Raw genomic sequence first — 13,329 nt, 5'->3', positions numbered from 1 at the left:
GAATTGTAAAAAGAAAAAAAAAGACTGTGCTAATATACTACTTAACCAATTCTGGAAGAGCACCCGTGTTCATGACGGGGCCGCTCCCCAGCTGCTCACCTCTCGCCTCTCGATTTCCTTCCTCCGCTCCTCCTCCCTCTGACGTTCTAGCTCCCGCTGCTTCTCCAGCTGCTTCTCCAGCTCCAGTTGTCTCTTGCGCTCCTGCTCCTGGCGCTCGCGCTCCTTCCTCTCCTGCTCCGCCCTCTCCAGCTGGGCCAGGCGCTCTTGTTCTTTGCGCTGCTGCTCCAAGAGCGCTTGCCTCCGTTTCTCCAGCTCCAGGTTGCCACGTTCAAAGTTCTCACGCTTCTTATCTTCAAAGGTTACTTTAAAACAAGAAACGTTAACGATTAGGGAAAGCCATGATTTTCAACATAGTATTTTCAAAGGGAAAACTCAATGGCATATTGGAAATGTGTAGTGTACCTGCAAACCCGAACTCCCAAAGCTTCTTTCTCACCTGTGCCCTCATTGATAAGCACTATGAACGTGCCCTTCACCCAGCTTCTTGCTTATATACTCGCCCCTCCAGATGAACCACATCATAGTGTTCAAAATGCCAAATGCGGTTTCTGGAATAATCTTTTGACAGCAGTTCTGCATCATCACCCAACCTCCATACCTTCCCTGTCACTCTACCCTTTCCCTTTTCTATGACCTGGATTCAGCAATTGACCCCCTGTCACTTCTGTACCACGAATCTTTCCCTTTCTACCTCTTTCTCCTTTGCTTAAAACCGTGCTGTTGTGTCTTCAGTTTTAACAGACAAGACAGTTTCTGAACGCAGAGGTAAGAAGGTTAAGTCTCCTCCTGGGTTTCACACTGAAGAGCAGGTTGTGCCCTAATCATCATGGAAATGATACTCGGTAAATTATTTATTCTGACCCATTACTCAGTTTCCTTCTTTGAGAACACCAGTTATGAATTTTAGAACTATCCCCAGGTCAATAATTGTTTTTCTCTGATCCTTGCTAACACTGTTTACATCCATTTTATTTTACTTTAAAAAAAAAAATTCCATCCACCACATCCCTTACTATGTTTTCAGCGGCGTCTATTCAGTTTTGTGTTTGCCTCACACGCTTCTCCTTGGAGCCAGCCCCAGACAAGGGAAGCTCTCACTGCCAGCCTGTGCAGCATGTCATTCCCATTGTTCCCAATCTATTTCAAGGACCGTCACTTCACACTCTGTCTGGAGATGTGTAGCTGTGAGCATCCTTTCTTGGCTTCTTCCCACATTCCTGTCTGGCCTTCACTGAAAACAGACCTTCCTTACATACTGTAGTTAGATTAGAGATCAGAGATGGCAAGCAAGTTTTACTTTCTTGTTCTTCTGGCTCCTTTTGTGATTTCAGAACAGGCAGCATCCATTTTACTCTGCCACCTTAAAATCGAAAGTCCCCTCCATCAGAGAAAGGAATGAAGTAACGATACATGCTACAATGTGGATGAATCTCAAAAACACTATGCTAAGTGAAAGAAGCCGGACGTAAAAGGTCACCCACTGCATAATACCATTTATATGAAATATCCAGAAGAGGTAAATCCAAAGAGACAGAAAGCAGACTGGTGATTTCCAGGGGCTGGGGAAAAGGGAGAATGGAGAGTAACTAGGTATGGCCACTGTTTTGGACTGAATGTTTTCCACCCCACCAATTTATAGGTTGAAACCCTAACCCCCAAATGGGCTGATATTTGGAGATGGGAACTTTGTAATTCTGGTTAAGATAAGGTCATGACGATGGGGCCCTCATTATGAATTAGTGGCCTTACAAGAAAAGGAAGAGAGAGCTATCTTTCTCTTTCCATGAGCACACACCGAGGAAAGGCCATGTGAGGACCTAGTGAGAATGCAGCCATCTGCAAGTCAGGAAGAGTGCCCTCACCAGGAATGGAAGTGGGCGGCACCCTGATCTTGGACTTCCTATCCTCCAGAACTGTGAGAAATAAATTTCTGCTGTTTGAGCCACCCAGACTATGACATTTTATTATGGAAGCCCAAGCTGACTTAGACAGCCACTGAACTGTACACCTCAGAATGATCAATTTTATCTTAAGTAAATTTTACCTCAATAAAAAAAAAGAAAAAAACTGAAAATCCCTATACATCTTTTTAATTCCAAAATCTGGCCCTATTTCTGGTACACAGAGGCACATAATAAATGGTTGTTGAAAGAAAGAATGCACTAACCAAAAACTCTAATGCTGTCACATCCTGTTCAAAACTTTAAATGAATGTCTTCTACCAAGAGAAAAAGAAAATTCCAAATTCTAAGGATTCCTGTCCTTATTTGCTTTAAGACTTTATTCCCATTATTATCAACCTGAAATGTTCCTCCCTTCCACTGTAATGACCCAATTACTCTCCAAATCTCAACTCAACTGTGACCTCGTCCATAGAGATTTAATTGTTTGTGTATTTCCCAGTCTATGCCAACCAGCTATAAGTAAGCTCTGCTGTGCATCTATAATTCTGTCTTCAGGAACTTATCATACTTATGCACTGCTTTGATGATTGTTTATATGGATGTCTTAAATCCTCAGTTGTATTATAACCTTCTAGAGGGCATGGACCATGTATTATTAACATTTAGATTCTTCACTGTACTCAACACACTTGAACAAAGAACATTTTCAGTAAGCAGTTTATCACTGAACAAAAAGTAATTTAGTTAAAGAGGAGACTAGGAGAGCTAGTGTCCTGAGCAGGTCAATTATCCCCTGAGCACTTTAAATGCAACAAAATGACACGGACAGAGTATTTAACATAAAGAGATTCCATAATAAATTTCATTAGGGTGTCAGTATCAATTATCATCTCATCATTAATAATTCATAGCTACCATAGAATATTTTAATAGTATGATGAATTTATCTTTGTAAATGAGGATAATTTAAATTAGGTTCATATTAAATTTAAAATAACTTCTTGTTATCACGGAGCTTCCGATTCTATAACAACATGAGAAAACAACAGTAGGCAATTTTACATTCTATTTCTGCACTGGTGGTATTAAGCAACCACCTTAAAGGCTTATCAGTTTTGAGCATTTTATAGATAACATTTATAAAATTTTTATTAAGTGGTAAATAATCAGATTTCAATTTAAAAGCTAGAACAAGGGTGCATTAGCAGAGTACATAATGTTCTTATTTCTACACATATATTCAAACCCAAAAGCATATGAAAAGTGTCTCCTTTCTGACTAAGGTCAGTTAAAGAAACATAGCAAGGGCTTCCCCGGTGGCTCAGTTGTTAAGAATCTGCCTGCCAATGCAGGGGACACGGGTTCGAGCCCTGGTCTGGGAAGATCCCACATGCTGCGGAGCAACTAAGCCCGTGCGCCCCAACTACTGAGCCTGAGCTCTAGAGAGCCTGTGAGACACAACTACTGAGCCCGCATGCCACAACTACTGAAGCCCACGCGCCTAGAGCCTATGCTCTGCAATAAGAGAAGCCACCGCAATGAGAAGCCTGCGCACCGCAACGAAGAGAAGCCCCCGCTCGCCGCAACCAGAGAAAAGCCTGTGCGCAGCAACAAAGACCCAACACAGCAAAAAAATAAAAGAAATAAAATTTAAAAAAAGAAACATAGCAAGAATGTCAAAAGCTAAATTTATTTTTACCTCCATCTTTGCCTTAGAGATAGAAAATCTCTAATATGCTATAATTCAAATATAAGGACTGTCTTACCAGGTAATTTCTTTTCTAGTTGTTGCTGTTCATCTTCTAAAACTGGTTCCTCTGGTAACCTCTGATCTACCGAAGTTGAGCTTATGACAGATATACCACTGCCAGATCGAACTCTTCTGCAGTTGTGGAAAAAAAGAAAAAAAAAAAAAAAAAAAGGATTCACGTAAAGCTGTCTAGGTAGAATTGGGTAAATTATGAAAAAAAAATTTTTTTAAGATTATGCCACATATCATGGAACAAATTTTTCATTTTTAGTGAGGAAAAGATACAGATTTGGTCTTCTCTATTTACAAAGAGTTTCTTAAAAATGAGTATCTGAACGTCATCAGACTCTGAGTGCCATCTTCATTCAAATGTTTAGAACCGTCACCAAAAGTAGGACAATTCCAAAGGATTAAATCAATTACCAATTGTCAAGTGGTTAGAGCAGTACCTGGGACATAGTAAGTGTTCGCTGTTACGATCATAACCCTCCTGCGGAACATTAAATTTCCAAGGGAAGATTAGCAGCTCAGCTAATTGAGAGCATCTTTTTTTTTTCCCTTTACAAAGTCTCTCCATGTTATCTCTTAATAAACACATGAAATGTCTACACTTTATAGTCCTTAAAACAAATCACTTAGTTTACTGGTTAGTTTCACTTTACACCGTTAATCTTGCTCTTTTAAACCCATCTACCTATCTTCTTTTTATGCTTTTTTATCAGCTTCCAGTGTTGTGTTTCTTGTAGCGATTCTTGCAGCTGTGAGATTTTATGGGCAAACTGTCCAGCTACCGGTTTCTTCCTACACATTCACAGTTTTCTCAGCTCCCCCTGCACCGTGTATGTGCCGACAGTGATGGCTTCATGTCTCATACTTTTATGGGGACTTTTCCCCCAGTCCTTCCCGTGAGGAGTTAGGACAGAAATTCTTATCTGTGCTTCTTTTGTTCTTCTTTGTACTCGTTAAGATCCCAAATTTGTCTTTTGAGTTAAAGCTTTGAGACGCAGTTGCCCAAGAGGGCTGTGTATGGCGTGGTTGTGTGTAGGCGGAGGATACCAGTAACTGCAGAGTCCTCCCAATTGGACCCTGAACTACCCTCTCGATGTCTCCACTGAGGTTATGTTTCAGACCATGATAATTTTCTTTAATTATCTTCCTGATTATAATTTCTACATTGCCAGCATTTCGTTACCTCTGTCTGGAATGTGTAGAATTCATAGGCAGAAATCTCCTTGCTTTATCTTCTATGTACAGGTTGATATCATTGCACTTAAACTGCTAAAGTTTTGGGTGAGCTTTGATTATATGGATTGTCTCAAAAATCACAAAATCTGTGATGTTTTACTTGACTGTTTTACTAATATCCTATAAGTACTTTAAAGAACAGAACAGGGAAAGATTAACACAAACCTACCTAAGAAGATTTGCTTGAATTCATAGATATTTCATTTACTTGCCAAGAATAAAAAATGACTATAAGATACACAGCCAACAAAGCCAAGTTTGAAATTCACATACTCAGCGCACAATTTCTTATGAGAGCCAAATATTCCTTACCTAAAGGAAGGTGGAATGTATTCTGGGGGCAGGACCGGTGGCAGTGGTTGGCCAGACATAGCTACATCAATTAGGTGCATAGCCAGGATAAATTCTTCTGCTGTGAGTTTTCCATCTTGATCAATGTCAGAAAGATTCCTATTCAACAAAAAGTTCATTGTAATCTAGTTTCATGAAAATGCATGCTTGTTACTATTCATGAGTGATTTAAACGTTCTATTTTCTTATTCTGACTCTAGGCCAGTTGAGTTCCTCTGTGCCTCAGTTTATAAAAATAGTACCTATCTCACACCACCGCTGCAAAGACAAAATGAGACAATCCATATAGTTGGGATGGTGTTCAGCATTCAACAGATGTTAACTATGATTATAATTACACTCTTCTCAATCACTGCAACCCACTTTAAATGTATCATACATTCCATGTGTCTAACTTAGACTACGCTCTGCAGACTATCGGGTCAGATAGTAAATATTTAAGCATTGCAGAACACACAATCTCTACCACACTGAATTCTGCTGCTGCAGCAGGAAAGTAGCCATAGACAATATATAGAGAAACAAATGGGCACTGTTGTTTTAAAACACAAAACCAGGTGCAGGCCAGATTCAGCTCACTGGACCAACCCCTGATCTAGGCGTCGGAAGGGTGGATCTTTACGGCCTCCAGCCACAGAGGCAAGGTGTTTTCTGTTCCTTAATCTGAGGATTCAATCATCACTGTTCTTCATAATCAACATGCCTTGGCAGCTAATTAAACAGATTTTTCTAGCAAGTCCAAGAATGTGATTTTACTTTAACAACTTCTGGACACCAAAAGAGGATGCAAGACCACAACGCTGTTCACTAAAATACCAACAGGACAGATGCTACGCTGGGCAACTAACTGGCTTTGCTGATGCGATAAATCAAGAAACTCCTCTTAAATCTGAAATTTCCTCAGGTGGCATAAACTCTTTTTTTTTTAAGGTACAACATCCATACGGTAACATTCACCCCTTTTAGAGTACAATTCTTCGAGTTTTGACACATTCAGTTGTGTAACTACTACAATGTAAAGAAGTTTCATCATCACCGAAAATTCCTGTCTTTTTATAGTCACCCTTTCCTTTGCCTCCAGGCCCTGGCAATCACTGATCTCTTTTCTGTCCCTCTACCTTTGCCTTTTCCAGGTGCCAGACTCCTGTTTTTAAGCAGAACAGAGCCACAAATGAAAACCCTGCCTGTTTTACCTTGTTCTCTCTTCCTTTCCACTGCCCACTCCTAGGTAAATGCAATTAAAAGGCAGGTGGAATTCCTATTTTTTTCCCCATACTTGCCTGAAGAATGGCTGTACACATTTACTTAAATATCTTTTTATCATGTAGAAGGAGAATATAATATTCTAGTAGGAGAAGACTCAAGTATTTTTTTCAAAGAGGGCAGGTTATAAATGAGAAAATTAAACACTTCATTATATTCTAGTGTCATAAAAACAACCAACGTCCATAAATGTTAGGCCTTTAGTTTTTATTTCACAGGGCCCTAGGATACTGGTACACACCCAGACTTAAAGAGGTCTGGATGTGTCATAGATATAAGATGCTTGCTAACTGGTCTGTTATTATGCTATTGCAAGAGGCTGACCCTTTAACGCAAAGCAGAAGGGACCATAATGGGTGAAGGCAGCAGCACTAGAGCTTGACCACTTATGAAACAACCACATCAATGAGCCTGCAGCAAAATCATGAACCTAGCAGGTAAGTGGTATAGACCGGGTTTATCTTCCAGGTGGAATCAATGGATAATGCATAACTGAGAGATACACACTCCTGAAAAGTGCATATTCTAGTTAATATTTAACTAGATATTAAAATTAAATACTTAACATTCTAGTTAATATTTAAATGTAAAGAATCCTATAGGATTAGGCAAGACTCATCAATAGCTACTAAAAGTCATAACAAAATAGACAAAGAGACATAAATGTACCTACTGATGAAAGTACTCGGTATCATCTCTGATGTAATTTGCAAAAAAAAAAAAAAATTCAAACTTGAATCTGATGAGTGGTTCTCAACCACTGATTGATTTAGTACTGCAAAGAACATCTGTCAGTGTCTGGAGACATTTCTGATTGTCACAAGTGGAGGCGGGGCTCATGCTGCTGGAGTAGGCAGAGGCCAGAGACGCTACTTAACAATCGACAGTCCACAGGACAGGCCTCCACCGCAGAGTCATCGTGCCTAAAATGGCAATAGCACTGAGGTGGAGAACCCTGCTCAAGATCTAATTACCGATCTACAGGAAACACAAGAATGAATTAACACCACAAGGGTGCCATCAGCTAAAGTGAGGCTATAAGAAACTATAGGACAAATGATCTGGGGTTTTTTTGCAGGGTGGGGTGGGGGAGGAGTGGAGAACAAGACAAGGGGGAGTTTATAGGTTAAAGGAGACTTAAAAGATGTATCAACCAATTGTTACAAAATATAGATTTATTTCAGTCCTGATTTGAACAAATCAACTATAAAAAAAATTATGAGACAATCTAAGGCATTTAAACACCATCTGATTAACTTAATGATAAGAATTACTATTAAGTTTTAAGTGGACTTTTGGTATTGCAGTCACATGGGGAAAAAATCCCTATGTCTTTTGGAGATACAAGCTGAAATATTTGCAGATGGAAATGATATAATGACTGAGATTTGGCTTAAAATAATTGAAAGGAGGAGGGGAGAACCAGGACAAGTCATGAGTTAAGACTTATTTAGGCTGTATTATGAGTTCTTGAGAATTCATTATATTGATTGCTCTGCTTTTGTATTTTTCAAAATCAAAAGGGGGGAAAGTAAGAGGGGTAATCATAACAACTCACTGGAAAATTAAGCCTACTCCATATATCCCCCTTAGAAATAACGGTATTAATCTAAAGACCCATGAGCCATATCAATTTAAGAAATACAGTTTCCACTTTTTACAAACCAAGGAACTTTTTCATTCCTTACCATATTGAAGCCAGCTGAGCCTGTGGTAAACTTGACTGCATAAGAATAGTTCTTGCTTGGGGACCTAAACAAAAACCAGGAAAAAAATATAAAGATGAATCAGCAAATCTTCACTGATCAGTGTTCTGCACATAGGTACTATGCAATCTCATGCAATCACAGTGCTTTAAACAATATTTGCTATTACCCGAGGGGCTTTTTAAAAAGGAAATTAAGCCCCAATGAAAAAGGCAAGAAACACAAAGCACCTGGCACACAGTCAATAAATTTTTGTTAAATAGATGTTTAATGAGGAATGAGTATGTAAAGGATTAGAGTTTCAAAATATAACCTGCCCTTTTGTCCAGGTTACCGTCTCTATTCGTATCAGGTTTTTATTTACAAAGCTGAAACTTATTCTCTCTAAATTCAGCATCTTGGCCACCACCTGCTTCCTCCACCATGATGACTAACAAATTCAGATAAGATTCAGAGAATCTTAGAGGAGGAAGGGACTTTAGAGAGAACTCTTCTACTCATTTCATTATACAGACTCTAAAACAAAACTAAACAAAAAAAACTTGCTCAAGGTTGTATAAATGGCCAATATCACAGCCATTTCCTAGGTTAGTGATAAAGAAGAATTCCTGGAATTTCAACTCTCTTCTCAAAATCAGCTCTCACTTCTTAAAATACTTGTATATATCTTCAGTTCTGGCATGAAACTAGCCTTAGATACCAGAAAGGCTACAATGGAAGAATCTGAATGTTTACATAAACTAGTGTCAGGAGGAGAGAGACAAATGTCTTATGTCCATCACTGACTCCCAAGGTGTGGTCCCAGGATGACAGGAAGACCAAGGAACGGAAAGTGGTAGCAACTGTGTTAGGAAGATGACCACGTATAAAATTTTGCTTGTTCTGTGGTATATTGGAATGAGAAAAGTTCACTGATCATTTTATTTAGTCTCTAACATTGTATTTAGAATGTTGGCAGCATTAAAGTAGAATTAGCAAAAGTTTAGTGAATGCTTTAATTTATACTTGTAACAATTCTGCCCACTTCAGAACTATATAAAAGAAAGTTCATATTTCACCTACTCAATAAAAAGTGTAACAGTAAATGAAAAGAACTAGCCCTGGACCTGGATATCAGGACATATGGATTCCAGTCCTGACTCTTCCACTCCCTAATGACATGTGACATTAACAAAACTACTTTTAGGAAGTTCTTTTATCTCTGAAATGAGGAAAATGATCTAGAACAGGGATTGGCAAACCACAGTCTATAGGTCATATCCAGCCCTCCACCTGTTTTTGTAAATAAAGTTTTATTGAAACATAGCCATGCCCATTCATTTAAGCATGATATACGGCTGCTTTCATACTGCAATGGCAAAGTTGAAGAGCAGTGACAGTGTATGACTGCAAGTCTAAAATGTTTCTGTATCTGAAAGGGCAAATTATAAGTATACACAAATTCTCTGTATGTCTCATTCACTCTGCCAAAGCAGTAGCTGTCACTTTTATACATAGCATGAAAACCCAGGCCAGCTTATACGGGCACTGAAGGAATATTTAAAGGTAGAGTTTTAAGTACTGTTTAACATGGTTTGACACCAGTGTGTCATACAGACCCAGACCTGCACTGTCAGTGAATCTGAAAACATTATTTTGCTGTTTATAGAAGAAGCCTGTTGACCCCTGCACTAAAAGATCCCAACTATCTTTTGCAATTTCTAATACTTGACTCTAAGTCCTAAGACAAGGTTGTGAAACATTAAATTAGATCAGCAACAGCAAAGATAGTAACAGGACAACATAAAAATCAAGCTCTGAGTGTACAGAACTATTCTGCAGAAGCCTACATTCATGAAAGGCAGACTGGCTTATAAGGAAACATTAAGGGAATAAACACAAATCTCAAGTTCACAAAGCCTACAGTGGGTAGCTATGTTTGAGTAGGGAACCTTGAATGGAAACAACAGAGACAATTAAATGAAGTTAATGCTTTACTTCAAACAATGACTAAGACTTTTAGCATTTTGTAATTAGCATATGAATAACCAAATAACATATGCACTGTTGCAGAATGCAAGGAGATAATAAAATACCTCTTTGAGAAGAGAACTAGCAAGAATAGCATTACCAGAATTCTAGAGCTACTTATATAACTTAGATTAAAGAAGGACTCCTTCTCTCTTTTATAAGAGTGTCTCTTTTAAGAGCGTGCAGTAGCATATACATCAGGTTGGGAAGGAACAAGGGGGTGCCCACCTAACCAGGTGTACCAGCGAAATCAACCCAGGTAATCAATGGGGTAAACTGTGCCATTGCTAAATATTTCACTTGTGCCTCTTTCCATTCTGGGAACTTTTCTCAACTTTCTTGATATTCTTCTTAATCTTACTCAATTCTTAAGCTGAATTGAGTAACTGCTTTGGGGGTTGAGGATTCATACAATTATTTTCACAGTTGTGATCATGGAAATAATCTTTGTATTTCATTTCAACAAACCTGCTCTGCTTCCATCAACAGTCTTATGTGGCCTAAAACAGACCCTATATTGATTCCTCACAAAGGGAAAACAAATTGAATGTCTTTTATTTACTCCTATTTTAAAATGTACTGGAATAAATTATTCTTTCTATTTGACATGACTATACAAAGATTTGAAAATGAAATTCCCACCTTAAATTCTTTCCAGGACAAAATAGTAATAAGTATACAGCTAAACAGCAGCAAAAATCTGCTCATCCATCCAGTATATTTCAAATTTCATTTTCTGCCTCAGATATTAAAAGTTCTAAATATTTAAGTTCCTGCGTCATATACCTTCTACCTGATACTATACTTCGGTCATAAAACACATCCTACCAAGGAAAGAGAATTTCGGCATCAACATCGCATCTGAATACTATTTTAAGTAACTCCCAGCAAACACCAAAAGTGCTTTGAAAAATGTTTTCAGATTCACTGACAAGGTCTGGGTCTCTATGACACACTGGTGTCAAATCATGTTAAACAATACTTAAAACTATATCTTTGAATATTCCTTCAGTGCCCACATAAGCTGGCCTGGTTTTTCATGCTATGTATAAAAGTGACAGCTACTGCTTTAGCAGAGTGAGAGAGGCATACAGAGAATTTGTGCATACTTATAATTCGCCCTTTCAGATACAAATATACGCTTATTTGAAATGACTGCTGAGATTCTTTACTGGGATAGGGTTCAAGGTTAGACCAGAACCCTTCTAAGTCTCACCCAATCCTGACATTTTTAAACAAGGATGAATTTTTCTTTTGGAAGTAAAAATTGCAACTGTAAGTGATAGAAAAAAAAAAAAAGATAGTAAGAATCAGAAATTTAAAATGTTTTCTGCTGAATATCACTGCTTCTCCACCCCAGGAAAATGACCCCATTCTCCCCTCCTTTCATGTTTGTTAAAGAGCAGTTACATTTTCCCCCTTTTTACACTTAATGTTTGTTATCGGAGATCTCTATTTTCCTTTATTAAAATTATGCTTTTCTTTATAACTCTCTAATCAATTTTAAGTGTTTAACCCCTTATTAGAAAGGTTTCTGGATAGTATCATAAAATCCTTTGAATCCTTCTAATGTAGACAACAATCTTTTTTTAAATCCATAGAGACCATATACCTTAACTCTGGCCTTTTATACATGAAGAAATAAGATCCAAATACGTAAAGTGACCTCCAGCTGGTTAGTGGCAAAGCTAGGTTCTAAACTCCCCAACCATTTACTACTTTCACCCTGCGTCCTGCCATAAACACTGATTGTTTGAGTAGACGGTTTCAAGTTCATCTACTAAGTTGAACTTCAGAATGTGAACCAGGTTTTGTCCACAGCAGTGCTTCTTTGCAAGTGCGTTGATTTGCACAACAGTGGCATTTGGGGTGCTGGGGGATCCTTGGTCTAGGTTCTGTTTACCAAGAAGCAAAAGCCTGAGGCACTGGAGAATAAAATAACTATGGCCTTATCAGTAGATGAGAACTGTAAGAGGAACAACGAAAACCCTGTTTAGAAAGAAGTACAGTAAATAGAGGAAGACATCTGGAAAATCTTCAGCCCTACATCTAGAAACAATGTGCATTTAGAACAAAGATCATGTTTCACTAAATTAATTCTTATTTGTAAATACCTGTTAAGTGTCCACTCATGGTTTTGTCGTGACTGTTGAATAACTGTCTGTATTTCAGTCTGGATGGCTGAGGAACAGCCCATTCAGCTGCCGGAGGAACACTGTGGGGCAAAGAGAGGAAGGAGAGGAAAAAAGGATTAATAGTGAGGAATAGCACACTTAAGTTCCCTAAGAACAGTAAACTAAGAACTTCTCTAGAAAACTAGATTTAACATTTTATTCACTTCCTAATCACTATTTCTGAATTTTCTATAATGATTTTTTCCATTTTTTAAGGTTATAAACCTTTCTCTCCAGATAAGCTCATTATTTTTTCCAAATCAAGGGTAAACACGACAGACCAAGTGGCTGGTTCAAGTTATATGGACAATTTACTAATTTAAAGGTTCTACAAAAGAATGGAAAATGTCCTCGGAACGGAGGTGATACAGTAATGACCAGACTTCTCTAAACTTCTAGAACAGTCCTCTTTAGGTTTAAAAAGCAATGCTGATAGAAAACAAATAACTACTTTTAAAGGTATTAATTCTTTAAAATGTTTAACTTTCTTTACACCAAAATACAGAATGTATTTCTTAATGAAAGGAAGTTATTTCATTCTGAGAACTTAAATGCCCAAAATGGAGTTTCCCAGAGAGAAGAGAACATTCCCAGGGTGGTTGGCAAATCAGCAGTGCAGTATGGGAAGGAGCTCTGCTTCTGGCTGCGATCCAGTGCTGACCTTTCCTTGCCAATGTGCAGCTGACCTCAGGAAACCCCTTGCTGGCAGCCAGTTCGGGTGTAGACCTCCTTGGTGATCAGTTCCTCAGATTAGTTCCCACACAGTTATCATACTGGTTGGTACCCATGGCTTGTTGAGAGCCAGATGTTTCAACTGGGCAATTTAAACACGATGGCTGAGCTGGCAGTAAAAATGGCACTCCACT

General features: G+C 38.4%; 1 protein-coding gene across 3 annotated transcripts in view; it reads right to left on the bottom strand.

Annotated features, from left to right (window-relative positions):
- Nucleotides 1-13,329, bottom strand: part of ITSN1 (intersectin 1) — a 221,103-nt gene that overhangs the window by 118,120 nt on the left and 89,654 nt on the right. For all 3 annotated transcript variants that reach the window (XM_068547009.1, XM_068547010.1, XM_068547011.1), the window contains 5 exons: nucleotides 12,404-12,504; nucleotides 8,262-8,325; nucleotides 5,272-5,409; nucleotides 3,731-3,846; nucleotides 100-362 (listed from right to left, as the gene is read on the bottom strand). In XM_068547009.1, coding sequence (XP_068403110.1) covers nucleotides 100-362; nucleotides 3,731-3,846; nucleotides 5,272-5,409; nucleotides 8,262-8,325; nucleotides 12,404-12,504 — 682 coding nt within the window. The remainder of the gene's footprint in view (nucleotides 1-99; nucleotides 363-3,730; nucleotides 3,847-5,271; nucleotides 5,410-8,261; nucleotides 8,326-12,403; nucleotides 12,505-13,329) is intronic.

This window comes from Eschrichtius robustus, chromosome 6 (assembly GCF_028021215.1).
Source record: "Eschrichtius robustus isolate mEscRob2 chromosome 6, mEscRob2.pri, whole genome shotgun sequence".
NCBI lineage: Eukaryota > Metazoa > Chordata > Mammalia > Artiodactyla > Eschrichtiidae > Eschrichtius > Eschrichtius robustus.
This window is presented reverse-complemented; position numbering and strand designations above follow the sequence as displayed.